General features: G+C 42.5%; 1 protein-coding gene across 1 annotated transcript; it reads right to left on the minus strand.

Annotated features, from left to right (window-relative positions):
- Window positions 1–27: 27 nt before the first annotated feature.
- On the minus strand, window positions 28–21,137 carry slc12a5b (solute carrier family 12 member 5b). Its single transcript, XM_058051538.2, has 26 exons — window positions 20,809–21,137; window positions 15,196–15,299; window positions 14,951–15,091; window positions 13,728–13,874; window positions 12,959–13,013; window positions 12,748–12,878; window positions 9,713–9,960; window positions 9,407–9,618; window positions 9,182–9,349; window positions 7,883–7,981; window positions 7,722–7,779; window positions 7,443–7,617; window positions 7,190–7,308; window positions 6,999–7,097; window positions 6,761–6,880; window positions 5,589–5,693; window positions 5,345–5,513; window positions 5,069–5,264; window positions 4,803–4,972; window positions 4,595–4,726; window positions 4,164–4,271; window positions 3,852–3,968; window positions 2,194–2,336; window positions 2,010–2,024; window positions 1,785–1,918; window positions 28–656 (listed from the first exon to the last, which is right to left on the minus strand). The coding sequence occupies exons 1-26, from the start codon at window positions 20,864–20,866 to the stop codon at window positions 565–567; spliced, it is 3,315 nt and encodes a 1,104-aa protein (XP_057907521.2). The 5' UTR covers window positions 20,867–21,137; the 3' UTR covers window positions 28–564.
- Between the last annotated feature and the right edge of the window lie 4,316 nt (window positions 21,138–25,453).

Genomic DNA, 25,453 nt, shown 5'->3' on the forward strand with positions numbered 1-25,453 from the left:
ACAATATAATTCATCAGGCTGTTTTACCTAGAAAATCTTTATTGACGTTCACGTTTGAAATTTTTACTTCTAAGTCTAAAATGACATATTCATCAAGTCTCTTCTCTCGCTCTCTTTCCCTCGTGCTCACACACACAGAAACACAGAGCAGAACATATTGGAAGAGAATAACTGGTCCGTACACTTGAATATTCCCACAAAAAAAATCCTCTTGATGTTTGATGATGAATAAAACAAAAGCAGTCGCTGTAATGAGTACCGCATTATGGCTTTATACTCGTTTTAAATATTTAAATCAAACTTCATTAGCTTTTGCATATTTGGCAATAACTTCATTTTAACATTATCATATCGATATCACCTGATCTGTGTGCGTCCACATAAACCGTTCAAGACAACAAACAAACACAGACATTAATAGGGTGAAGAAATACTGACTACATGCGACATCGTGTATTGGAGAAAAGACAGAAGAATCCCATAACGAGTGGGAACAGAAGAGTTGAAAGGACGACTGGAAGAGGTTTTGCAGCCCCCACAGTAAAACATCAGACTTGAGGACATTCAGGAGTAGATGGTAATGACCTCTCGGCCACCTCCACGGACTAGAAGAACCCGGTTGAGACCCTCGGTGAGGACCTCAAGGAACTCCATGTCTGTTGGACAGTCTCAGTAAAGGAGCAACATTCACATATGAACAAAATGTCCATGATTCCTTATTCTCACTACGGTCGCAGGGGGTGCTGGAGCCTATCCCAGCTGTCTCCTGGACTGGTGGCCAGCCAATCACAGGGCACATATAGACAAACAACCATTCACACTCACATTCATACCTATGGACAATTTGGAGTGGCTAATTAACCTAGCATGTTTTTGGAATGTGGGAGGAAACCGGAGTACCCGGAGAAAACCCACGCATGCACGGGGAGAACATATAAAATGTCCATATCAAAATGTCTATATTTTGTATAATTAATTATCATAACCAGTTCCCAATTTAAGTGTGTGTGCTGGATTATGTCAAAACTATATATATATATATTATATGTATATCTTTGTGGACACTCTTAACTAGACAGGTATGGCAGACAAGTCTTCCTCTGTTTGATGACTGGATGCCCGTAGGGGAACGTTATCACCAAGGCAGCCATTCTCTTATTGATTCTGCAGTTGATAAGTTTGTTTGCACTTCCTTAGAGGATGTTCTTATTGTTATGTCAACAGTAGCAGCGTGATGGAAATGTAGTTTGAAATGCTAATGGTTTTATTTCATTTGAACATGCTTCAGATTACAATTGAATGCATCCCATAATCTGTTCCCAGTTCCATATGTCCAAAAGGAGTAGGAAGAAGCAAAGCTTATTAAATCCTATCCCTCCATCTGGTACTTTTACAATCAGTAACTGTTACATTTGTTTCTAATATAATTAAATTTTTAAAAAATGTAATTTAATTGATTATTTTTTTATTTTATTTTTTATTATTATTATTTTATTTTTAAAATTTTTTTAATTTTCTGTCACGTACCAAAGTACTCGGTGATATGAGCATCCAATGCCATAATGGGTACCATAGTAAATGTCAATATAGTGATATATATAGCACATCATGACTGTGAAATGTGTGTTTATGTACTACTATGTAACTTTTTTTCAGTGAAGCTGTCCACTGACTACTCTGACATAGATCCAAGTTTCATGTCTATAGTATTGTATTGTATAGTATAGTATTTTTGTTGTATTTATGTACAGTATATACAGACAACAAAACATTGGTAAGGATACAGTTTTCTTCACCCACACGGTTTTTTGGGGGTCCTGGCATATTGAGCAGGACAAGCTTTGCCTCCTTGGACTTCTTTGTGATGACCTCATTGAGCCGCAAAGCCGTGTGCATGCGCCTCACGTCTATCTGGTTCCTTTGGCAGAAAAAAAAAAAACAACATCCTTAAGTGCAGCTCTAGTTATTCAGATCAATATTTGGTCTCGGTGCAACGTACACATACTTACAGGTTTTCCCACTCCCTGCAGCACAACACGCCACAAGAACAGTTATGAAGTCAATTATGAATTTGTCATAGGTATTGTAACTTGAACTAGAGCATGACCCTGAACGCACCACTGACCCTATGTTCCTTTTTTACATGTCGGGTGTCATGTTACTGTGTGTTACAAGCTGATTGGAACCACTCACGGTTTCATGCTGAAAAGGTCTTTGCCTGCTTCCAGGTTCTTCCCCTTGTCTGCTCCCTTGCTGTCTGTCCAGGTGGCTCCACCCCCTGCTGGGGCAGTGAGGCTCGTGGGGCTGGAGGCGCTCTTACTGTGGATGAGCTGGACCTGTGTTGGTTTGGAAACAGGTACATTATGACATAATCGTGTGAAAGGGCGATAGAAAGGAAATAGATCAGCCGAGGACGAGGCTGAAGTTCTGGAATGGTAAAGCGTTCCATCTTAACAGTGGAATGCGTTTTGGGTCCAACTGGAAAACCGTCAAGTCTCCAGAGGAATTTCAGAGAATTTCACAGTACATCCAAGAGCTGCATTACAACCGCAAACCACGTGGAACCAACTTCCACATCAAGCTGTGGATCGGTGTCTACTCTATGACAGCGTGTTGGAGAGAAATGGACCAACATTCCGGAAGTCACAATTGGAATGCCAACCTGATCAACTCTATGGAAAGACGATGTGGTCCACTGTGGGAGTCAAATGGTGGTCACACCACATATTGACTGGTTTTCTGACCCCAAAACCCGGAACGCATAAAACGGCACATTTTATAGTGGCCTTTTATTGTAGCCAACCAAAGGGAATAATCAAGCTGTCTAATCATCATCTTGATATGCCTACATGTGAGGTGGATTAATTATGAATGGTCATTAACACAGATTTAGATTATTGAACAATATTTCAGAGAGTAAAGTCTTCTGTGGGGCTGCACGGTGGTTGGGTGGTTAGCGTGCAGACCTCACAGCTAGGAGACCAGGGTTCAATTCCACTCTCGGCCATCTCTGTGTGGAGTTTGCATGTTCTTGCATGTGGAGTTTTCTCCGGGGAGAAAATTTAGAACCAACGCTAACTAAAGAGTCCACTGGGCGCTTAGCGTCGCCAATAAGGTGCCTAGAGGCGAGCAGTGGCGCAAACTGCCTCCCAACTGGCTCGTGGTTGCCCCGTAACGACGGCAAAAATTGAGTTTGGCAGCAAGAAAATTTCAAAATGTTTGAAATCTTCATCACGCAATTGGCACCAAGTGGAACCAAATGTCACAAACAATCCGCCTATTGGAATACATTGGAATGTAATGGCGCGCGCCAATGATGCTCGGAGTTGGCACCAACTGGCGCCGTCCCAGTGGACTCCTGGCATTGGTTAACTTTAGTTTACCTCATGAAATAGTGGAGAAAAATTTTGGAGCGCATATACCATATTTTCTGGACTATAAGTCGCTCCGGAGTATAAGTCGCACAAGGCCAAAAATGCATAATTAGGTAGAAAAAAACATACATAAATCGCACTGGAGTATAAGTTGCATTTTTTGCAGGTAATTTATTTTATAAACTACTTGACCAAAACAGACATTACGTCCTCTTGGAAGGCAAGTTCTAACATTAATAAAATAATAGAGAACAGGCTGAATAGGCGTAAGATATGCTAACACAATGCTAATTCAGCTACACAAAAAATAAACACGAACAGAAAAGGTGTCCACTGTTTATGTAACATAAACACTTTTTTCATTTATAAGTCGCTCTGGAGTATAAGTCGCAGGAACAGCCAACCTATGAAAAAAAGTGTGACTCCGGAAAGTACGGTATTTAACATAGTTGGGACATGGTTACAGTTCCTCATTACCTCTTCTTCTGGTTGTTCAGCCCCTCTGGCTCCTTCCTCAATACTTGCTTGACAATGTGGAGCGGAGGGTTTTTTGCGCCGGATGGACCCCCGGGATGAATCTGTTATGCTTTGTATCTAGGGGAAGGAAAAGGAAGGGAATGGATCACTTCCAATAATTAGTGTAATTCCCCTCAGGAATGTGTTATTGCCATGCTCAAATCAGCGTGCACATGTCCAGACAAAGGAATAGATCTTTAGATCCCGCAGGGTAGCAACCCAAATCAAGTTGTTTTTTTTTTTTTTATGTAACATGCACGCACGCTTGTTTACCTCTCGCTCCATCTCATTCTTGGTCAGATGCATCTGCTTGAGGATCTGTGAGCGCTGTTCCATTACGAGTGTCTTTTCATAGGTGTAGGCTGAGATGTCACTGTCATGCTAATGGAAGAATAAAATGTAAAAATCATAGAGAAAAATGTCTGAAATGTGAATTTAACACTACAGTGGTATGAGAAAGTGGTATGAGAAAGTACTTTTGTTTAAATAATTATTGCACACTTTCTGTAAATCCTATAACCTTCATTTGACTTCTCATCTATCCCTATATTGGTCTGCTGTATGATCATTTTAACTGGAATGGCGGAAGCAAAATCTTGAAAACTATCAGGGTGGTCCAAATTTTTTCATACCACTAAATGTTTAATACTACGAATAGGCACATTGAAAATGAAACGAAATAGAATGTTGTCTATTGGGCTCACCATCTCCACCACTTCCACCTCAGCGTCAATGCGCAGGTGATAGAGGAAAGTTATGACGTCCTTTTTCATCTGGATACTGTTGTCGTCCATCTGAGCCACAGTGAAGATGCGCATCTTGCACTTCCTCCAAACCTCCAGAATGAAACAGTAACGGTGCATGTGACTTCCGAATCCGGATGACGTCGATTTGCTACTGTGGATGTGTCACCTTATGTTGGCGTAGCAGGAAGGGCAGAAGCATCAGCATGCCTCCATCATGGACAATCCACCACACGTCTATGTGGCCTTCAGTGAAGCGCTCTCCGTTTGATGGGTAGCTTGAGATGTTCTTGGGGACCAATAGAGCAAAACTAGCCACTGTGGTCTCTCTTACCACTTCTGCAGAATGACAGGAGACATTAAAAGACGCCATGTTTATTAGTCTAAAAAAACGTTACGCACTGAAGGACGATGTAGTCACCATCGGTAACCTACCAATGAAGTCTCTGAACTGTTGGTGGCACTCAGGCTGCTTCCAGTTACGTGGCCAGCTGACCATCACGGTGTTGTGCTTCAAACCTCCCAAACCCCCAACCTGGATCAAATGGGATGTCCCATCTCTCAAATTGGAGGATATGACCACTTGGGAGAATCCCTTAACCTTCTCCGTCTCCATCAATTTCCGCAAAGACTGCAAAGTTACAAAGAACTGAAGCTAGTTTCTAGACTTTATAACACATCATAACACACTTTGTGTCCATGATCACAGACCTGGTCTGCTCTTTGGGCTTCAGTGTAGTTGTCCAGAAACTTTCCTTGAACGGAGGTTCCAACAATGGTGAGGCCCTTTCCTGCTTTCAGCTGATTGGTTAGAGACAGCAGACGAGGCTGCTCCACATTCTGCTCGCCATCCATACTGACCAGAACCAGAATCTGAGGCCTGACCAGAGAAATAAATACCGCATATAGATATTTACCTTTATTACAACAGAGGTTACATACGGCGCCTACTGACCTCCAGTTCTTCGTGTGTGGTGGCCCCTCCTCTAGCCTCATGAGAGCAAATCGTGCCGCGCTGAGAGAGATGCCGCGTATCCCATCACCCCATTCCTTTTCAGCTCTGCCACATAGTTAGCATACTGAGTTAGCGTAGGATGTGTCTCATTACTGCTACTACACTGTCACAGACCACAGACCACCATGTGTTCTTCCTGGTATTGATTGAAAATGACATTCATTCATTTTTCCACCTGATTATGATTCTATGCACATTTAAAACTTAACCATTGTGAGTGAAGAAAACTCAAATTTAACCCATTCAAACGGAAGAACGCCAAAAATATATGTGAAACTATGCTATAAAATTAATTCATTATCTTCAATATGTCGGCTGAACGGTGGACGAGTGGTTTGCGCACAGGCCTCGCAGCTAGGACACCCGAGTTCAATTCCACCCTCAGCCATCTTTGTGCGGAGTTTGCATGTTCTCTCCTTGCAAAAAAACTAGGTAATGCTAGGTTAATTGGTGACTCCAAATTGTCCATAGGTATGGATGTGAGTGTGAATGGTTGTTTGTCTATATGTGCCCTGTGATTGGCTGGCCACCAGTCCAGGGTGTACCCCGCCTCTCGCCCGAAGACAGCTGGGATAGGCTCCAGCAATCCCTGCGACCCTCGTGAGGATAAGCGGTAGAAAATGAATGAATGAATGAAATTCATTATGTTCACTATGTCGGCTGCACGGTGTTGAAGTGGTTTGTGCACGGGCCTCACAGCTAGAAGACCCGAGTTCAATTCCACCCTCGGCCATTTTTGTGTACATTTTGCATGTTCTCCCCGTGCATGCGTGGGTTTTCTCCGGGTACTCCGGTTTCCTCCCACATTCCAAAAACATGCTAGGTTAATTAGCCACTCCAAATTGTCCATAGGTATGAATGTGAGTGTGAATGGTTGTTTGTCTATATGTGCCCTGTGATTGGCTGGCTCGCCCCAAAACAGCTGGCATAGGCTCCAGCACCCCTGCTACACTCATGAGGATAAGCAGTAAAAAATGAATGAATGAATGTTCACTATGTCAAGTTAGTAATTAAGTGAAAAAAAGGTTAGTAGGGGGTAAATCAGTACATGAGTGTATAAAATTTGAGAACTACTACGCGAGATACCATCTCCATCATATGACAGCACATACCCACAGAATTCAATGTACTTGTAGATACATGTCGCGATTCCCATGGCAACTATGGCATAATACCAGGAACAGATGAACATCAGCGAGAGGCACAAACTCATACCCAGGAACGATAGAGCCCTGTAGGAGAGAAGATATTCCATGTTGGATCAATCTGAACATTTCTGCCAACATTGCAATCAGATAATCAGATATCTCAGATAGTCAGATAATCATAGTAGAAAACGATCGTTCTCACCAGTGGTAGAACTTAAAACGTGGCCTCCAGTTTGGAGTCCTCAGTAACGTTTGCAGTGCACAGGCAAGGTTAACAAACATATAGCACATCAAGAAGAACCTGAAAACAGTGAGAAGATGACAAGAAAACAGGAGAAATAAAAGTAATGCAGCAAAGCTTTAGGACCTGTGCAACATGGAAAGTGAAATTACATGGAAAGGATGGGTGCCACTGCATCCAAAGACGCAATGATGATGCCGATCTCACAAATGCTAGCTGTAAGCAAGAGGGCCCAGGTTGGTTCTCCATTGGCTTTGCCGTGTCCAAAAACCTACAGTATTCAGAAAAAGGTTACAATCAGTCATATTGTATGTATTATGAACCCTGTTGTTAGAACAGTACTTGATGCTGCCCAGAATAAGAAGAACTAACTGTACTGTATTTGAATATAGTGACTGTACTCACTCGCAGGAATGGGATTATACCGTCCCTTGAGATAGCCTGTAAGAGACGTGGAGCTCCAGTCAGACTTTGAAGTCCCGCTCCACAGGTGGAGAAGAATGAACCAAATACAATGACCCATGGAGACGGCCATGCCAGAGTCCCAATCACCAGATTACCATCGACGCCTTCACCAAACCTGAGAGGTGGAAACAAATCAGAAACCTGAAATAAAACAGTAGGTCTGACTTTGAAAAGATTAGTTCCTGGTTCAATAACCAAAAAAACAAAAGTGAAACGTACTTGTCCCTTAGGACAACACCCTCAATACAGGCACCAAAAAGCACCACACAAGACATATCTGATTAGAACATCTAAGGAATATATATATATATATATATATATATGGAAACACTTCCATTCAGTCAGTGTTTGTAGACGATGCCTGCTATGCTGAAGGATACACACAGTAGATGTGGTGGTGATGGCTGCAATGGTGCCAATGGGGATGGATTTCTGAGCATCACGCAAGTCTCCCGATCGGTTGGAACCCGCCATGATACCTATGAATTGGGGGAGGACAAAAGACAACAAATCACCACCTTGAATTAATACTTGAAATAATACTATGTTGTGGGTGCGTGTTTGTTGTTTATTGCCTTATATTACCATCATGTTTAACGAGGACCTATTATGGTAATTTTTTGACCCTTTGTATTGAGTTGTGGTCTCCTATAGAGCAGTTACACGCAATAACCCGCAAAGAAAACTTTTTAGATTTTCCAGAATCTGCACCTATTCCAGCCGTATTTCCTTTCATTTGTGCTTCCTGACAAAACTGTCTGTTTTAATTTATTCCACTTATGGCCCTAACTAGGAACCATATAAGGAAGTCGGCTCCTCTGTGACATAACAAAGGGGTAGTTTTGGTTAAATATAGTTTAACTACAACTATATCTTTGTGAAAGCACTCTTTAAAGTAGCTTTAATTTAAATGAGTGCAACGGAGAGATTAATTAATTATGAGCTGTAATTAACCCATTTATTCTTCTAAATCTTCTATTTATTCTTCTAATTGCTATATTTTGTACTGTCTTGCAATTACATTCTACTATATGTAAAATGACAATAAAGGGCATTCTGATTCTGATTCTGATCAAATTAATCTTTTTAATCACTATCATCCAGGGACGTCTCCATGGCAACTGCTGTGTTATCACAATGACACCCTTGGAACTGAGGCTCCGATACCGGGAACCTGTCGGGGGGAACCTCTTCAGGCCTACACAACCATCCATCCAAAGGTACTAATATGCTCATTCACTCTCACATCCCTTCCCTCATCCAATGCCTTCGCCGCTATAGCTTGCGGCATAATTGGCTGCATGTGGCTAGGAGCTGGCTGCTGGCCACGTCGGGATCACCACTTTTCCTTTCCCCGTCTTTGCGCTAGTTTTGTGTGCAAATGTATGTTGAGGTTTTTTAACAGTTCCTCTATAGCATCTTTATATTTTTTCCCCTTATTTTTCACCCTTGTCTTATTGTATAGTATGTTGTATAAGGAAATATGAAATTTCCCCTTATGGGCCAAATAAAGGCATCTCTCTCTACAATGGTAATGTCTACACTGCTAACGTTAGCTGTGGCTGTACTTTGCATGACAGCCGATCAGGCTGTGACTGACCATTGTTTTCCACCCCCAACAACTCAAGTGCAAAAGCACAGAATAAGACACCAATGTCTACCAACATCATGCTTCTAACCTGTGACGGATGGGAAGTATATCCCCACCAGCAGTGTGAAGAAGCTGGTAATATCAGCCAGCACAAATCGGTTAGTGCCGGTAACAGAAGTGTCCGGATCTACGTCTGATGCAAGTCCTCTCTTCTCCAGAATCATCCCCTTTTCCAGATAATTGCCAAACAGGTTTTCTGGAAGATGAGATTTTTTTATGGGTCATGTAGTGTCAATTTAAGGTACCAATTTACCTGCCAGGATTCCACTAGTGACCCCGGGGATGCCCTGTATCTCTGTTATGTTGTTGTTGATGAAGTAGTCGTCACAAGTGGCATTGAGGTACTCAGAATCACAGAAGGAGCGCCACAGTTTGGTGGTGACAGTCTCATTGTCTACTTCAATGACCTTTGCACATATGTCGTAGCCTTTGGACATGAGAGTACGATTTCCCAGGAGGCAAACACTGCAAAGAAAGTGGAATAGTAAGGGTAAATGTCACATACTTGCCACCACACAATCTATCATCAAAAACGTCCATTAGAGTCGTCAAAACTCACGGGAAGACAGGCGGGTCAATGGCGGTTTTGATGACTCCCGCGTAGACAGACAGAATGGAGAGGATGACACAGGCGAGGAAGACCAGCGCCAGCTTGTTGACATATTTCACCCCCACAAACACCACCAGCGCCATGAAGCTCAGGACAATGGTGCCGTATAACCGCATATTATTTAGAAGGGCGGCCTCTGCCTCCAGCCCCTCCAAGCCCTTTATCTTGAAGATGGCGGCCTGAGGAACAATATAAATCTAACAGAATGGAAAGGTGGAGAAAGGGAGAAGTAGATGAGAAAGATCATATATAACTGGAACTGGATCCACTGGGGCCGGCATGGTGGTCCAGTGGTTGGCTCGCAGACCTCACAGCTACGAGACCAGGGTTAAATTCCACCCTCGGCCATCTCTGTGTGGAGTTTGCATGGTTTCCTCCCACATTCTAAAAACATGCTAGGTTAATTAAGACAGAGAGCACGACCGTGCATCAGTCACATGCAATTGAATTGGGAAAATAATAATAATATAATAATAACAAACATAACAGTTTCAGGGCTGCACGGCGGTTGTGTGGTTAGCGTGCAGACCTCACAGCTAGGAGACCAGGGTTCAATTCCAAAAACATGCTAGGTTAATTGGCCACTCTAAATTGTCCATAGGTATGAATGTGAGTGTGAATGGTTGTTTGTCTATATGTGCCCTGTGATTGGCTGGCGACCAGTCCAGGGTGTACCCCGCCTCCCGCCCCAAGACAGCTGGGATAGGCTCCAGCACCCCTGTGACCCTTGTGAGGGAAAAAGCGGTAGAAAATGAATGAATGAATGGATCCACTGGTGTACTTATTATATGGTGTTGTTACTTGGACTATCTTAGGAGAATCTGATTTGATTATCAATTTCGGCATCAAATCATATAAAAATGTCATGTGATCAAGATTGTACCATTGTGACTACATGGGGCGTGTCCACGACTGCTGTGATCATACATTTGTACAAACAATATCTTTGTTGTTGTTGGAAATAATAATACATTTTTGTAGTCTGGAAAAATAGTTCAAATGAGGGAGTAGGGTCGAGGAGGATGCCAAAGATGCGGATGAGTAGGGATGGAGTGATGGAGGATGGATGGAGTGAGGGTAGTGTTGTCCAGAGTGAGGCAGAAGTCTTGAAGAGTAGAGGACCTAGCATTGAACCTTGGGGTACAACTTGATATAAAAGGGCTATGGAGGACGAGTAGCTGTTGATATACACAAACAGCCAGGAAAGTCCAGAGTCGGTGATATTGAGGCTGGTCTCGAGGCGGGACGGGAGGATAGAATGGCTGATGGTACGGTCCAGGAGGATCAGGATGCTGAGATGGCAAAAGCCGGAGAGTAGACGATCATTAGTGATTATAAGAAGAGCTGTTTCAGCGCTGTGTTTGGGACGAAAGCCGGACTGGAATGGTTTAATGTGAGTTTGACGTTGAGCAGTTATGACAGCTTGAAGAATTTTAGATAGGGGATATTTTGGATATGGGATGGAAATTTGCGAGGTTGTCAGGATGAAGACCAGGCTTTTGGAGTGTAGGGGTGGCTGCTGCCAGCTTGAGAGACTGTGGAACGGAGCCAGTGGTCAGTGAGGAGTTTATGATTCTTGTAATCAGAGGAGGGATTATGGGGAGGCAGGATGTGATGAGTGATGAAGGAATAGGATCCAGGGAGCAAGTGGGATGCCAGTCTTGATGCCAGTTAGGAGGTCAGTGAGCTGCACAGGTGAGATAGGTTTGAAATGATAGATTTGTGAATTGTTGTCACTGTATTGTGACCAGGTAGTATTTAAAGCATATTTGTATTGTATTCTGTGTAGGCTTGGAGAAGAACAGTTAGACCAGATTTCTTGTATAGTCTCTCAAGCTGTCGTTTACGGGATTGCAATGCCGGTAGAGCAGACCTGATCCAGGATATGACCTCTGGTGTGGGTGGGAACATTGACTTGCTGAGCGATGGAGAAGCAGTTGAGAAGGTCCAGGAATTCAAGTGGCAGGTTTGGAGTTATTGTTGTCAATGTGAAAGTTTAAATCACCGCTTTTTTTGAGACTTCCATGAAGTCATCATAAAACAGAATTTAGTTAATTTTCAGTTAGAAGTATACGGACAGTGGTAACGGTAACCTTCATTGACTGGCCACAACATTAGGTACACTTGCGCAGCATCACAAGAGCGGCATCAAACATCCTGCATGTACATATGGATATATTTTAGCTTGCTAAAATAATACACCTCTCTCAATATATTGTTGTTTCATAACATATATGGTGCATATGTTTTTTAAGACAGAGGGCACGATCGTGCATCAGTCACATGCAATTGAATTGGGAGAATAATAATAATATAATAATAATAAACACAACAGTTTCAGGGCTGCATGGCGGATGTGTGGTTAGCGCACAGACCTCACAGCTAGGAGACGAGGGTTCAATTCCACCCTCGGCCATCTCTGTGTGGAAAGTTTGCATGTTCTCCCCGTGCATGCGTGGGTTTTCTCCGGGTACTCCGGTTTCCTCCCACATTCCAAAAACATGCTAGGTTACTTAGCGACTCCAAATTGTCCATAGGTATGAATGTGAGTGTGAATGGTTGTTTGTCTATATGTGGTCAAAGACAGCTGGGATAGGCTGCAGCACCCCCGCGACCCTCGTGAGAATAAGCAGTAGAAAATGAATGAATGAATAACAGTTTCAATAGGGTCCTAATGACACCCCAACCCCCTTTAGAAAAACATTCCAGGCAGTGCGGTCCTTTTGTCAAGTGTGCTCTCCAGACATGTTCTTCCATGATTTGTCTTACATGCCGTTGTCAATGGAGGTTTTGTGTGTGAATAGTGTGCGGAAAGCCCATAAGAATTTAGAATTTCTACTGTTTAAACAACAGTTGGGAATGCAGTGATTGTGATTTTAAGTGTACACAACTCCCCCCCCCATGCCCCCCACCCCCTTCCCGCTGTGACACGCCTGAACAGAGATGCATGTCGTGCAATTGCAACATAATAACTGGTTACTTACCAGCAGGATTTCAATACATCCCAGGATGTACATGGCGCCAGCAAAAGTGGTGCCCAAGTAAAAGCAAATCCCAACAGCGCCACCAAACTCGGGCCCAAGGGAGCGAGAGATCATGTAATAGGAACCTCCAGCTGTGAGGGGACAATAGCCGGGGGGTAAATAATAAATAGCTGACTCACACAAACACACATCTTGGCAGAGGTCCACTCACCCGGAACCACTCCGTTTGTTGCGATGGCACTCATGGAGATGGCCGTGAGCATGGTCTGGAAAACACAAAAACATCCAAACACACAAAAAAGCAGAGGAAACAACCATTACTACGTACTGTGTGTATCTGGATTATTCTGGAGTACTGTTTGGGGGATTCCTCAAAATAGAAAATGATCACTGGTTGCATGTATTTATATACTTTATACATCTGTACAGACGTTGAACCAGACGTTCCAGCACTTACTTATCAGTATTCCTGAAAACTCTTCCGTGTTACACATCTCGTGCAGGCCACACAGCTAGGAGACCAGAGTTTGATTCCACCGTGCAGAGTTTGCATGTTCTCCCTGTACATGTGTCGGTTTTCTCCGGAAAAAGTTTTTCTCTGACTTTACTATTGCAGATAGATCCCAGGTAATCACATTCTCAGCATTGCAGACACTATGGGAGACATTATTTCCAAAAGTTCCCCTAATACTTTTCTTGGGTTGTTGGGATTGAAGTGGAATTTCAGGAAATGCTCAGCTTTATTACATTATTGCTATATTACATGATAATGCTATATGAACGACATGCCTCAGTGACTGGTTGGAGCAACTTGCATGGCAGCCTCCAGCATCATAGCTTGTATGAATATTTAGCAATGAACAAAAACGATGAATGTGATATATCGTGATCAGATGATCAATCATGCAATCAAATCACAGCTGCTGTAGTAGCTGCATTACTATTACTATTACTATGTAGAGTATACACTCTGTACTCACTGTGGAACAACACATGAAGACAATTATGAAGGAGCCGAGCACGCCTCCAACCCCGACCATCCAGGTCATTCGCAGGAAGAGGATCACACCAAAAATATTCTGAATACATGGCAGGTAGACACCCATCAGAGTTCCCAGTTGTGGTGCCTGATTAAAAAAAAAAATCAGGGGGAAAAGAGAAATATTTGTCATCCAGAAATTGCAATTGAGATTGCAATTGAATGCATCCCATAATCAGTTCCCAGTTCCACATGTCCAAAAGGAGTAGGAAGAAGCAAAGCTTATTAAATCCTACCCCTCCATCTGGTACTTTTACAATCAGTCACTGTTACATTTGTTCACTTCCTGCTTTCCTAATGTAGTTAAAGTTTATATTTTATTTTTGTCACGTATCCAAGTACTTTTTGAGTTGGATTGTCGTTTTTTTTATTTGTATTTGTATGTAAAGATTATTTTTTTCTATTTTTATTTTTTATTTGCATTTGTGTGTAAAGATTATTTTTTTCTATTTTTATTTTTTTATTTGTATTTGTGTATAAAGATTATTTTTTCTATTTTATTTTTTTTATTTGTATTTGTGTGTAAAGATTTTTTTTTTCAATTTACTTAATAATAAAAATCATAATAAAATCAAGAGACTAAAACCAAACTAACAAATATATTTAATAAACAAAAATCTGTCCTTAAAACAGAATAAATTCAGTGTCCAGATTGCGCGGGTCTATTAGAGCTGTTAACCATTTGCTTTTTATTTATGACGAATATCCGGCTCGTTTATAGTTTTTATCTAGAAATATTCATATATTTATTAATAAGTGTTCATATGCTTCATCCACATCGTTTGCACTGTACACTGTACACGTCCATCTTTGTTCTTCTAAATATTTCGTGAAAGCGTTGTTGGTGTCCTCTGTGTGTAGTCTTTGAAAAATCTATTCCATTTACCATTTATTATAATCTCGGTTGTAAATAATAGACACCGGAAGATGGTCCATGATGTTGTTCATTAGCATTCCAAAAACATGCTAGGTTAATTGGTGACTCCAAATTGTCCATAGGTATGAATGTGAGTGTGAATGGTTGTTTGTCTATATGTGCCCTGTGATTGGCTGGCTCGCCCCAAGACAGCTGGGATAGGCTCCAGCACTCCTGCAACCCTCGTGAGGATAAGCGCTAGAAAATGAATGAATGAAATTTACTGAAGTTCCTCTGGAGTTCTCTACCTGGATAGGTTTCTTCGATGGACGTGCACCTTCCTCATTATTCTCTGCCTCCTCGTGCTCTTTGCTGCCAGTAGGTAAGTTGGAGTAGTTGGCAAGACTACTGAGCAAAGAGGACACCATTGGACTGGTGTCCATCTCCTCCTGCGAGAACACGCACAGGTGGAAACATTCATTGTTATGATAAATGATATTCACAATCTCCTTTGAGTGCAATGTATATTTATTCTGCAAAAACCCTCTCTCACCTCAAACAGAGCCATATTCTTGCCGTCATACTGCTGGTTCTTCTCCACATCACTGGAGGTGGTACAGTTGATGAAGGGACTGCTCTCTTTAGGGTTCCCATCACCTAACACAACAAAAATCAACATGCTATCATGTGTATTTAATTCATTCATTCATTCATTCATTTTCTACCACTTTTTCCTCACGAGGGTCGCAAAGGGTGCTGGAGCCTATCCCAGCTGTCTTCGGGCGAGAGGCGGGGTCCACCCTGGACTGGTGGCCAGCCAATCACAGGGCACATATAGACAAACAACCATTCACACTCACATTCATACCTATGGACAATTTGGAGTCGCTACTTAACCTAGCATGTTTTTGGAATGTGGGAGGAAACCGGAGTACCCGGAGAAAACCCACGCGTGCACGGGGAGAACATGCAAACTCCACACAGAGATGGCCGAGGGTGGAATTGAACCCTGGTCTTCTGAGCTAGAAGGTCTGCGCGCTAACCACTCGACCGCCGTTCTGCCCGCATTAAATTGTGAATTACATTAAAAAATTTGATTTGGGGCTGCACGGCAGTCGAGTGGTTAGCGCGCAGACCTCACAGCTCGGAGACCCGAGTTCAATTCCACCCTCGGCCATCTCTGTGTGGAGTTTGCATGTTCTCCCCGTGCACGCGTGGGTTTTCTCCGGTTTCCTCCCACATTCCAAAAACATGCTAGGTTAATTGGCAACTCCCACCGCCAGTGGGACCAGGGCATCGCCGGCTCACCGGGAAGAGCGAGGAACGCCGGCAAAGGTGAGAAAGGAAACTCTATCCTTGTCGGCAATGTTGTTTTCCAGAAAGCAAAACGACTTTATTTTCTTAATCTGTCACTCACACCGCCAAGAAGTGACCCTTCATGACCCCGCACGACACCGCGACCTCACAACAACATAGCATATAGCCACAATGCTACAATAGCCATTGTTATATAAGATAAGAGAACACATTTTAATATGATGATACTCTGGGATGCGTCATGATTTAAGCATGCAAATATGAGGCAGTGGGCGGTGCAGATTTGTACCCTTCATGTGACATGGCTATTACAAAATGGACAGTTTATTCCAGCTTTTAAAAGCTTAATGGGACGTAGGCTCAGGGGGATTATCCAGCAGCTGCTGGAGGCCACAGAGGAAGGCCGAAATTAACATCTGTATGTGAGCAAGATACTCCAATCAGGTGCACAAGTCGGCTGAATTACATCAATTACAGCAACCTCCTTTAGTTTCAACTTGTCGGGTTTAGCTGAGGATTAACTCGATGATGTCTCCATTTAGCGGAGTTGACACTCAAATGTACCACACTGCAAAAAGTGAATCCTGTTTAAGTCTGAAACATGTGACCTTTTAAACAGGGTGAGAGTGAGTGGATGAGGATGCATTAACCGAAAAAGTCCACGGAAAAACACAACTACTTATTTACATATTGGATGTTATCATGTGAACAGCCAGTACACAGAAAATATCACCCTTCAGTACATGTGATGCACTGACAATGAGAATACATATGTACATGCACCAGGGGTCTCAAACACACGGCCGCGGGCCAAATGTGGCCTGCAGGACACTAGTTTGAGGCCCCCGCCTTGATATGAAAGTTTAATGTTAGTGCGGCCCGCGCAAGTTTGATATGGATGCTGTATGGTATCATGTACCCAGAAAAAATGATTACGTTTGATTAATGTTCATGTTAAAGGTTAAATAACTGTTAATAGTTATCCTCCCTATCCGTGTGGAAGTGGTAAGTTTTTGGCTATTTAAGTTTAAAGGAAATAACTTGAAGGCTACCGTTTAGGTTGCTAGCTCTCTAGTTTGCGAGTTAGCATGAGTTAGCATTACTGATTGATTTTCTTTATTCTTGATTTGTTTATTTATTTTTCATCTTATTGACTATTGAGAACAGTGGAATGTTTTATCAGAGCTTTTATTGTAGAAAATCGGAACCAAAGCACTGAAAAAGTTTGTATATTTTTCTGTTTTTAATAAATAAGTTTGTTTTTCTTTGGAAAACCTGACGCGGCCCAGCCTTGCCCAGATCCTAGCTGAGTTTGAGACCCCTGACATACACACTACAAACCTACATTTATATAACAAATAGCAGGTATAAAGGAATTAAAGTCTTCAAATAATAATAAAAAAAAACATTGGAAAGAAATGAATAAATAGTTAAAACCAGATGGTGGATGCAACCTGATGCTCTCTAAAGATGTCTGGAAGAAGGAGGATTTGACCTGACATCTGCTGGCTCGACTAGTTCTGCCTGAAGGTAACAGTTAATATTAAGACTGCAGAATGTGTGTTGGAGGCTTTAGAATCCAGAGTGGCAGGTTGACCAGGGAATTGTTTGGAGGGAATGATGGTCACCCCTGACACAAATGTGTAATGCATGTTTTCCATTTTTTTTTTCTAGTGTTGTTCATTAAACAAGCAACTCCATCATGAAGCTATATACAGTAGTTTATATACAACTGATTTGGTGAGAAGTATAAAAATGTAACCGAACTGTCAGCACATAGACACATATTGGCAGTTCATGTCAACATTGATAGGCCACAGCAGTGGTGTCAAACATGCGGCCCATGGGCCGCATCAGGCCCACAAATATAGTCACCGACTTGGGCTCGGTGAGTATATTTTCACCATTTCACCATTTTACGGCTTTAATATAAGGAATGTTTTCCAGTGTCCAGTGACGACGCGGAAGCTCTGATAACCGTTTTTGAACGTAGCTCGTGTTCACCGTGAATACACATCCTTCATACGCACGGAACACACTTAGGTGACCTTCTGTCAAATCGTTGTTTGGTCTAGAGACAGGAAGGAGAACTGGAGGTAGCAGAGTTGAGGATGCTGAGGTTCTCATTGGGAGTGACCAGGATAGATAGGATCAGGAACGAGTACATCAGAAGGACATTACATGTTAGAGACCTTGGAGATAAAGTCAGAGAGGCCGGACTGAGTGGGTTCGGACATGTCTCTGAGTGGGCGTGGCTCTGGAGAGGAAGTCCATCACAACATTGTCTCTGCCAGGAGTAAATTGTGTGGTGAAGTTATATGCCTGCAGTCGCTCGAACCACCTGTAGAGGTCTGGTTGGAGCCTGGTAGAGGCCTGGTGGTCCATCTGCAGGGTGCACAACATTTGAATGGAGCGGGCTCAAACCGGCTTCAGTCAAACGGAACCCCACAAACTCGATGACGGGAACAGCGAAGATACACTTGTCACCATTGGATGCTGAGGTTCTCATTGGGAGTGACCAGGATGGATAGGATCAGGAAGGAGTACATCAGAAGGACATTACATGTTAGAGGCCTTGGAGATAAAGTCATTTATTGGACAGACTGAGACGGTTGGGACATGTCCAGAGGAGAGATAGTGAATATATTAGTAGAAGGAGGCTGCGTTTAGGTAGGAGACAGAAGGTCTCCATATATCTCCATGTATCCATGTGTACAGTTGTATCTAGTTACGTATATTATATATACCCAAAATTGAATTGTTAATCTCTAACATTGCTGGTGTTGTTACAACTCTTAAAATGTCCTGCTTGCTTGCATCTATCAATGATGAAATATTTCTGCAAAGGTGGTGTGATTATAAGCGGCTCCTGTCCTCCTGTCCGGTTATGATGGAGTAATCCACTTGCCAGATGTCTCTATCCTGTGCGCTGGAGTTTGAACATGAATCCATTTGTCTGATTGACTGTACGTGAACGCAGCCTGTATACTATTGTCATTTCCCTGAATGAGTCACATGACACCATATTGCTATATTTCTCCATAATTCCTTGCATACATAATCACATTGTCGTGGATATGAGCAGTCATGTATGGTAATTGTGTATAATGACATTGTAGTGTGTGGCATTACTTATACTGTACTTGTTATTGTCACGTAAAAAGGTCATATAAGGGTTTTTGGTATCTTTGCCTACTGATGATTTACTGCTGTAATAAACAAATAAAGAGGAGAGGAAAGTCTTATCGTTAGTCGTCATATTGACATATTGTTCTTAGTTAGATAGATCCAGTTAAAGGTCTGCATTATATACGAAAACTATCTTATCTTTTAGATAAGCACACCAACTTGATTAACCATAAGCCATGTCTCCTTATTGGGGAAGCATCAATGTATCAGGGGTCCAATATGATGAATTAAATCGCAAACATATTGTTCAGGGGCACGACTTCTCTGCCATATTATGTAGTTCAACAAATTCATTTAAAGCCCTGGTACAGTTTTTGCCACTTTTGCATAGCAAGATAGATCCTATCCATCCTGGTCACTCCCAACGAGAACCTCAGCATCCTCATCTCTGCTACCTCCAGTTCTCCCAATGACATTGTGTTCACGTTTTGTCATTTAATATGGCTCATAAATGAAGCACGAACCTTGCATCTTACAACACGCTAAAATGTCGACCCGTGGCTTTTTCTCTTGCCGTGCTAAACTCGGCTAGCCTTGAATAACAGAAATACGGTAATTGTCAGGAGACATGCTTACACAGGGACACGGATTTGTCACAACTCCTTCAATATTCAAACCTGTCCCTCTGATGTTCTCGTTCCTGATCCTATCCATCCTGGTCACTCCCAACGAGAACCTCAGCATCCTCATCTCTGCTACCTCCAGTTCTCCCAATGACATTGTGTTCACGTTTTGTCATTTAATATGGCTCATAAATGAAGCACGAACCTTGCATCTTACAACACGCTAAAATGTCGACCCGTGGCTTTTTCTCTTGCCTTGCTAAACTCGGCTAGCCTTGAATAACAGAAATACGGTAATTGTCAGGAGACACGCTTACACAGGGACACGGATTTGTCACAACCCCTTCAATATTCAAACCTGTCCCTCTCGTGTACTCGTTCCTGATCCTATCTATCCTGGTCACTCCCAATGAGAACCTCAGCATCCTCATCTCTGCTACGTCCAGTTTTGCTTTTTGTCTTTTCCTCAGTGGTCTCTAGACCAAAGAAAATTCAATGTGTATGTTAATAATTGGGATGGGATCTCAGGGTTCAGCTCAGGGATCATCAATAATTATGTCATGTGTCAAAACATAATCAAAAATGCAACTGGTGATTCTCTGAAATTATGGCCATTTGAGTTCTTATACAATTTACTGTATTTTAGCCGAAGTGACATCCAAGATGCTGATTCGACAGCATGGTGCTTAAGGATGGCCATAATAAACGTCCACTGCAAAATATTCAACTGTATACTGGAAATCCGGTAAGTCCACATAACAAAAATGCTCTTGTAGCGTTATGAAAGGAAATGATTGCCCGTGGCAGGACATTCTCGATGTCTGCTGAGATGAATGAGAGCAGCAGTGAAAAGCTATTACTCTCCACATGAGCTGCTTCAACATGGTTAACATCTCAACCTCTGTTTGATTACACTGCCTCAACCTCGCCATTCATGAACACACCTTACAAACATGCATCTTCCAAGTTGACAAGTGAACGCATCACAGTATTGTCTACTTGTGACATGCAATTTTTTTTTAACCACATCACCATTTCTTCTCTGAACTTTGAGCCTGTATACACTCTCACTTTGCTCTCTCACCAGCCTGACTCACCCTGGTTGTTGGGGCTGCCTTCTCCATCTTCGCTGTCCATTGTCACGTTGTTGAGCATCTTCTTTCCTCCTAAAGCTCACACCTCTCTGGAATACAGAAAGGCGTACGTCTCCTTTTACTTATGTGATGTTCCTCAGGGGGACAATTGGGAGAGTTGGCGACGGCCAGCTTGATGACACGGGCACTCTCCCTGTTTCTGTGCGCCACTCACCCCCAAGTCAGTTTAAGCCCAAGCGCTACATTCATCATGTATTCGGAAGGTATTATCCCTCTCTTTCTCCCTCCCGTCCTCTTTTTCTCTTCCTCACGCACCATCATCCATCTCATCACGAGCAAGGGATGCAGGGCCAGTGACATTAGATGATAACCGGCACCGCCTCCTGGGAATTAGACTACTCTTTTGATATTCCCGTCAAACAGATTCCAGTTCATTACTGTTCATTCATTCATTCCACTTGTGTCTTGCTTTTCATATATCCCTGACCAATTGTGCGTCGGAAAAGCTGCAGGCTGCACTTGTGTAACTTAAAAAGCCATTATCTAACTGTGGTGGACTCCTGCATGCGTATGCGCAGTACATAAGGGCAAGTTCTGTCTCAGTACTGTATACTGCGTATATCATCAAGTGCAAAGTGGAATTCTAGTATTACTAAAATACAATGGCCATTTAATGGCCGAAAGTGACCCCCCCACCACCACCACCAGCGACCATTAGTATTTATATGTTACATCACAGTGAACTGTGCAGCAATTTCTACTGTGATGAGATGATCTCTTAGTTTTGGCAGATGTTCACATACTGTTTATCCTCAATGACCTACCCACTTTGGCCCTCCATGATGTTGACAACACATGATCACAACAGATGATCCATGGTCATCAGAAACTGGAAGAGTACAGCAGAGGGGATAAGTGGGTTACATGTTGGAGGTACCCTGATGTTTGTTTGTGTATTTTTTATGTTAGCAACATTACAAGAGTATTGACGTGGGCCAATTTATGCAATATTTCTGTTAGCATTGTGGAAACTCCTTTGGAGCGGCTGTTAATGAGCATTACTGCCCCCAGCAGGAGCCAAGAGGAATGACAGACATACAGTGACTCAGATGGGGGTTGCGGGGGTGCTGGAGCCTATCCCAGCTGTCTTCAAGCGAGAGGCGGGGTACACCCTAGACTGGTGGCCAGCCAATCACAGGGCACATATAGACAAACAACCATTCACACTCACATTCATACCTATGGACAATTTGGAGTAGCCAATTAACCTAGCATGTTTTTGGAATGTGGGAGGAAACCAGAGTACCCGGAGAAAACCCACGCATGCACGGGGAGAACATGCAAACTCCACACAGAGATGGCCGAGGGTGGGGAAAGACAAAATAAGAAACCAAAAAGTTACCACTTCCACACAAAATAGGAGGAGAACTCATTAATTCATTCATTTTCTACCGCTTATCCTCACGAGGGTCGCGGGAGGTGCTGGAGCCTATCCCAGCTGTCTTCGAGCGAGAGGCGGGGTACACCCTGGACTGGTGGCCAGCCAATCACAGAGCACATATAGACAAACAACCATTCACACTCACATTCATACCTATGGACAATTTGGAGACGCCAATTAACCTAGCATGTTTTTGGAGGAAACCGGAGTACTCAGGTCTCGTTGCTGTGCAGTCTGAGCGCTAACCACTCGTCCACTGTGCAGCCCACAAAAAATAAATTAAAAAAACAAACAAAACTGAAATAGGATGTTTTTCACCTGATGAAAAGTTGAAGACCAGAGCCTATAAAAGCCACTATACATCTAGCATGCGTGCGGCCAAGCTCACGGCTCGGTCTCCTCACTGTGTCAGCGAGAGTGGGCTGTTGGCTGGGCTTTGATTGGCTGAGAGCCTGAGAATCCCTCTTCATCTGGGCCAAGCCGCTTTAGATCTTAACCCGAGTGCACCTCTCTCCACATCCCCTCCCTCCATCCGGTCTGCTGCTGCACATGTGGCTCAGGAGGGGGCTGCTCTCCATCACACCTGCTGTGGTGTAAAACACATGCAGGGTGCACACATAATTAGATACGTGTTGAAGCTTGGTGAGATGTCTGACTCGTCCAGACACACTTACATCCGACTGAAGTTTTTGATGCTTTAATCCCACAGATTAAGGTCATAGAGCAATGGGCTGAAATTCACCTTTTCTGTTTCTTGATCAAACACATCACCTGCTGTTCAGATGTTTAATATTTGTCGCACCTCAAAAAGAGGCGTTTGATTTGGTGCTGGTACAAAAAAAGTCCTAAACTGACTCCAACAGACAGTAAGGAGTGCATTGCCCCCTACCAATTTAAATGGGAATCATCTGCAGCCATCTTCACTTGCTGATCGTTTGTGGGTCTTGCTGTCTACACTTTAGTTCTCAGTAAGTGAAAAGCTTGGGCTATTTTAGGGGTGTCCAAAGTGCAGCCTGGGGGCCATTCGTGGCCCGTGGCTGTTTTTTAATTGCTCCTCGGCACATTCAAAAAATAAAATTTACAATATGCAGCAGTAATTTCTCCCAAAATAAATAAATTAAGAAAAAAAATCATAATTTATGAGAATTATGTCATAATATTACATATATAAAAATATTAAAATATAAAAAAATATTTAACAAAAATTATCATTTTGTACCATAAAGATTAAATTATTTTTAATTATATATATATACATACATATATAAATTGTAATATTAGAAACCAAAAAATAAATAAATGAAGTTGTAATTTTTTCAAATGTGGATGGCTGCAGTGAAGACCAGACTTTGGCCAGTCATTGACTGCAAAGGTGTTTGATTGAAGTTTTTTTAAATATGATTATATTTACAGATATTTTACTCATGCCCACTTAACACTCAAAAAGCGTATATACAAATATACAAACATGTCCCAACATGAGTTCCTCTTACATTGCTGAAAATATGGTTGCCGTTGCAACAGTGGAAAAAAAGTATTTAAAAACCTCCTAAAAACAATGGACTTTGTGTCCAGCAAGCTTTTTAGTCACAATTATTTTGCATGACTAGCGTTACCACATGGGCTTTGTAGGAGGAAGTCAGACAGTTAATAATAAAAATAAGGGCATGCTTTTGTCTTCTAAAAATGTTTATCTAAAAAGTACTACTGTTCGATTTTAAAAATATTTTCAAATGTCAGCAATTTTACAACTGGTCACTCCTTTGTACTTTGTTCTTTTGATCCTGATTGGGATCGTGGGGGCAGTAGGGATCTCAGTCGGGAAGCCCAGACTTCCAAGTCCCCGGCCACCTGCTCCAGCTCTACTCGGAGGACACCAAGGCGTTCCCAGACCAGCTGCGTGACATAATCCCTCCAGCGTGTCCTAGATAGATCACATAGATCGACTGGTAAATTGAGACCTTTGCCTTCCGGCTAAACTCTCTCTTCATCACGACAGTCCGATACAGCGACCGTATTAGTGAAGACGCTGCTCCAATCCGCCTATCGATCTCATGTGCCAAACTTCTCTCACTTGTGAATAAGACCCTGAAATACTTGAACTTCAACTGATAACCATGGCCTCGGATTTTGAGGTGCTGAACTCATCTAAGAAGATTCACACAAAGAGTCACAGTAAACACTGAAGGTCACAGCCCAAAGAGGCCATTAGAACCATATCGTCCACAAACAGTAGAGAGAGATGAGATCTTGGGACTGGACTCCCTTGACACCTTAGATGCGCATAGCAATTCTGTCCATGAAAATTATCAACAAGACAAAGGGTGCTGGCAATGTGAACCAGGCTCCTGCTCCGGTTGTACAAGGACCGAATGGCATGTAGTAATACACCACCAATCCCATACTCCCGAAACACTCCCCACGCCACCCGGTTTGCCAATCCAGAGGTACTGTTCCCGACCTCCACCCAATGTTGAAAAGATGTGTCGGCCTAGACAGTCCCTCAACATCCAGAGAGAGACAAAAACAGCAGCAACAACAATCCCTATGACAACAACAGTGACAAACAGGACTGCATGAGTTAAATGTCAGTGATGGCTAAAGGTCACGATGGAGAATGGAGAGCAAAACCGAGCGTTTTGAGCCATACATACTTCTTTTAGGGCTCACTTCCATATGTGCAAACCTCATAATCTGACACTTTGGCATTGTTTAACACAAAATTACAACATTTATAGGTCAGAAAAGTGGAAAAAGCATAATAGCCCCCATAATAGTAATTGTTCAAAACCACAAGACTGGTCAAAAAATGATATTAAGGCTATTAATAGAGCTTTTAACAAGTTATGCAGTAGTTTATTACTGTGCCTCAGATCTTCTCCAATATGTTCTGTGGTAACATAATCACAGTGTAAAAATGCTGAAAATATGATATTATATTTTTGGTCTCTAATCAAAGTGGTTAAGCAGTTTCGATCAGGATGTGAAATGGTGTAATCCTTTTTAGCAGTCAAATCCTCTCAGCATGATGACATTGCCTGGCCGAAGACTGACTTCACTTAAAGCTGCGTGTTGGAACTATTTGCCTTTATTTAAAACAGTTTAAATAAACATAAATGTTGCATGGGCATTGTCTAATTGGTAGGGATGAGCCGGATAGGAGTACGGAACGAGTACATTTTCGTTATTATCCGTATTCGTGTATAA

Source organism: Doryrhamphus excisus, linkage group LG15 (assembly GCF_037039965.1).
Source record: "Doryrhamphus excisus strain RoL-2023G ecotype Guam linkage group LG15, RoL_Dexc_Guam_v1.1, whole genome shotgun sequence".
NCBI lineage: Eukaryota > Metazoa > Chordata > Actinopteri > Syngnathiformes > Syngnathidae > Doryrhamphus > Doryrhamphus excisus.

Excerpts from the sequence above, each read along its gene's own strand:
- slc12a5b (XM_058051538.2), bottom strand. The coding sequence starts at position 20,866 with ATGCTCAACAACGTGACAATGGACAGCGAAGATGGAGAAGGCAGCCCC. Across the intron at positions 5,265-5,344 it reads AAGCCCAAAGAGCAGACCAG|TCTTTGCGGAAATTGATGGA; the intron begins GTCTGTGATCAT and ends GTAACTTTGCAG. Across the intron at positions 4,272-4,594 it reads AGGTGGAAGTGGTGGAGATG|CATGACAGTGACATCTCAGC; the intron begins GTGAGCCCAATA and ends TTCTTCCATTAG.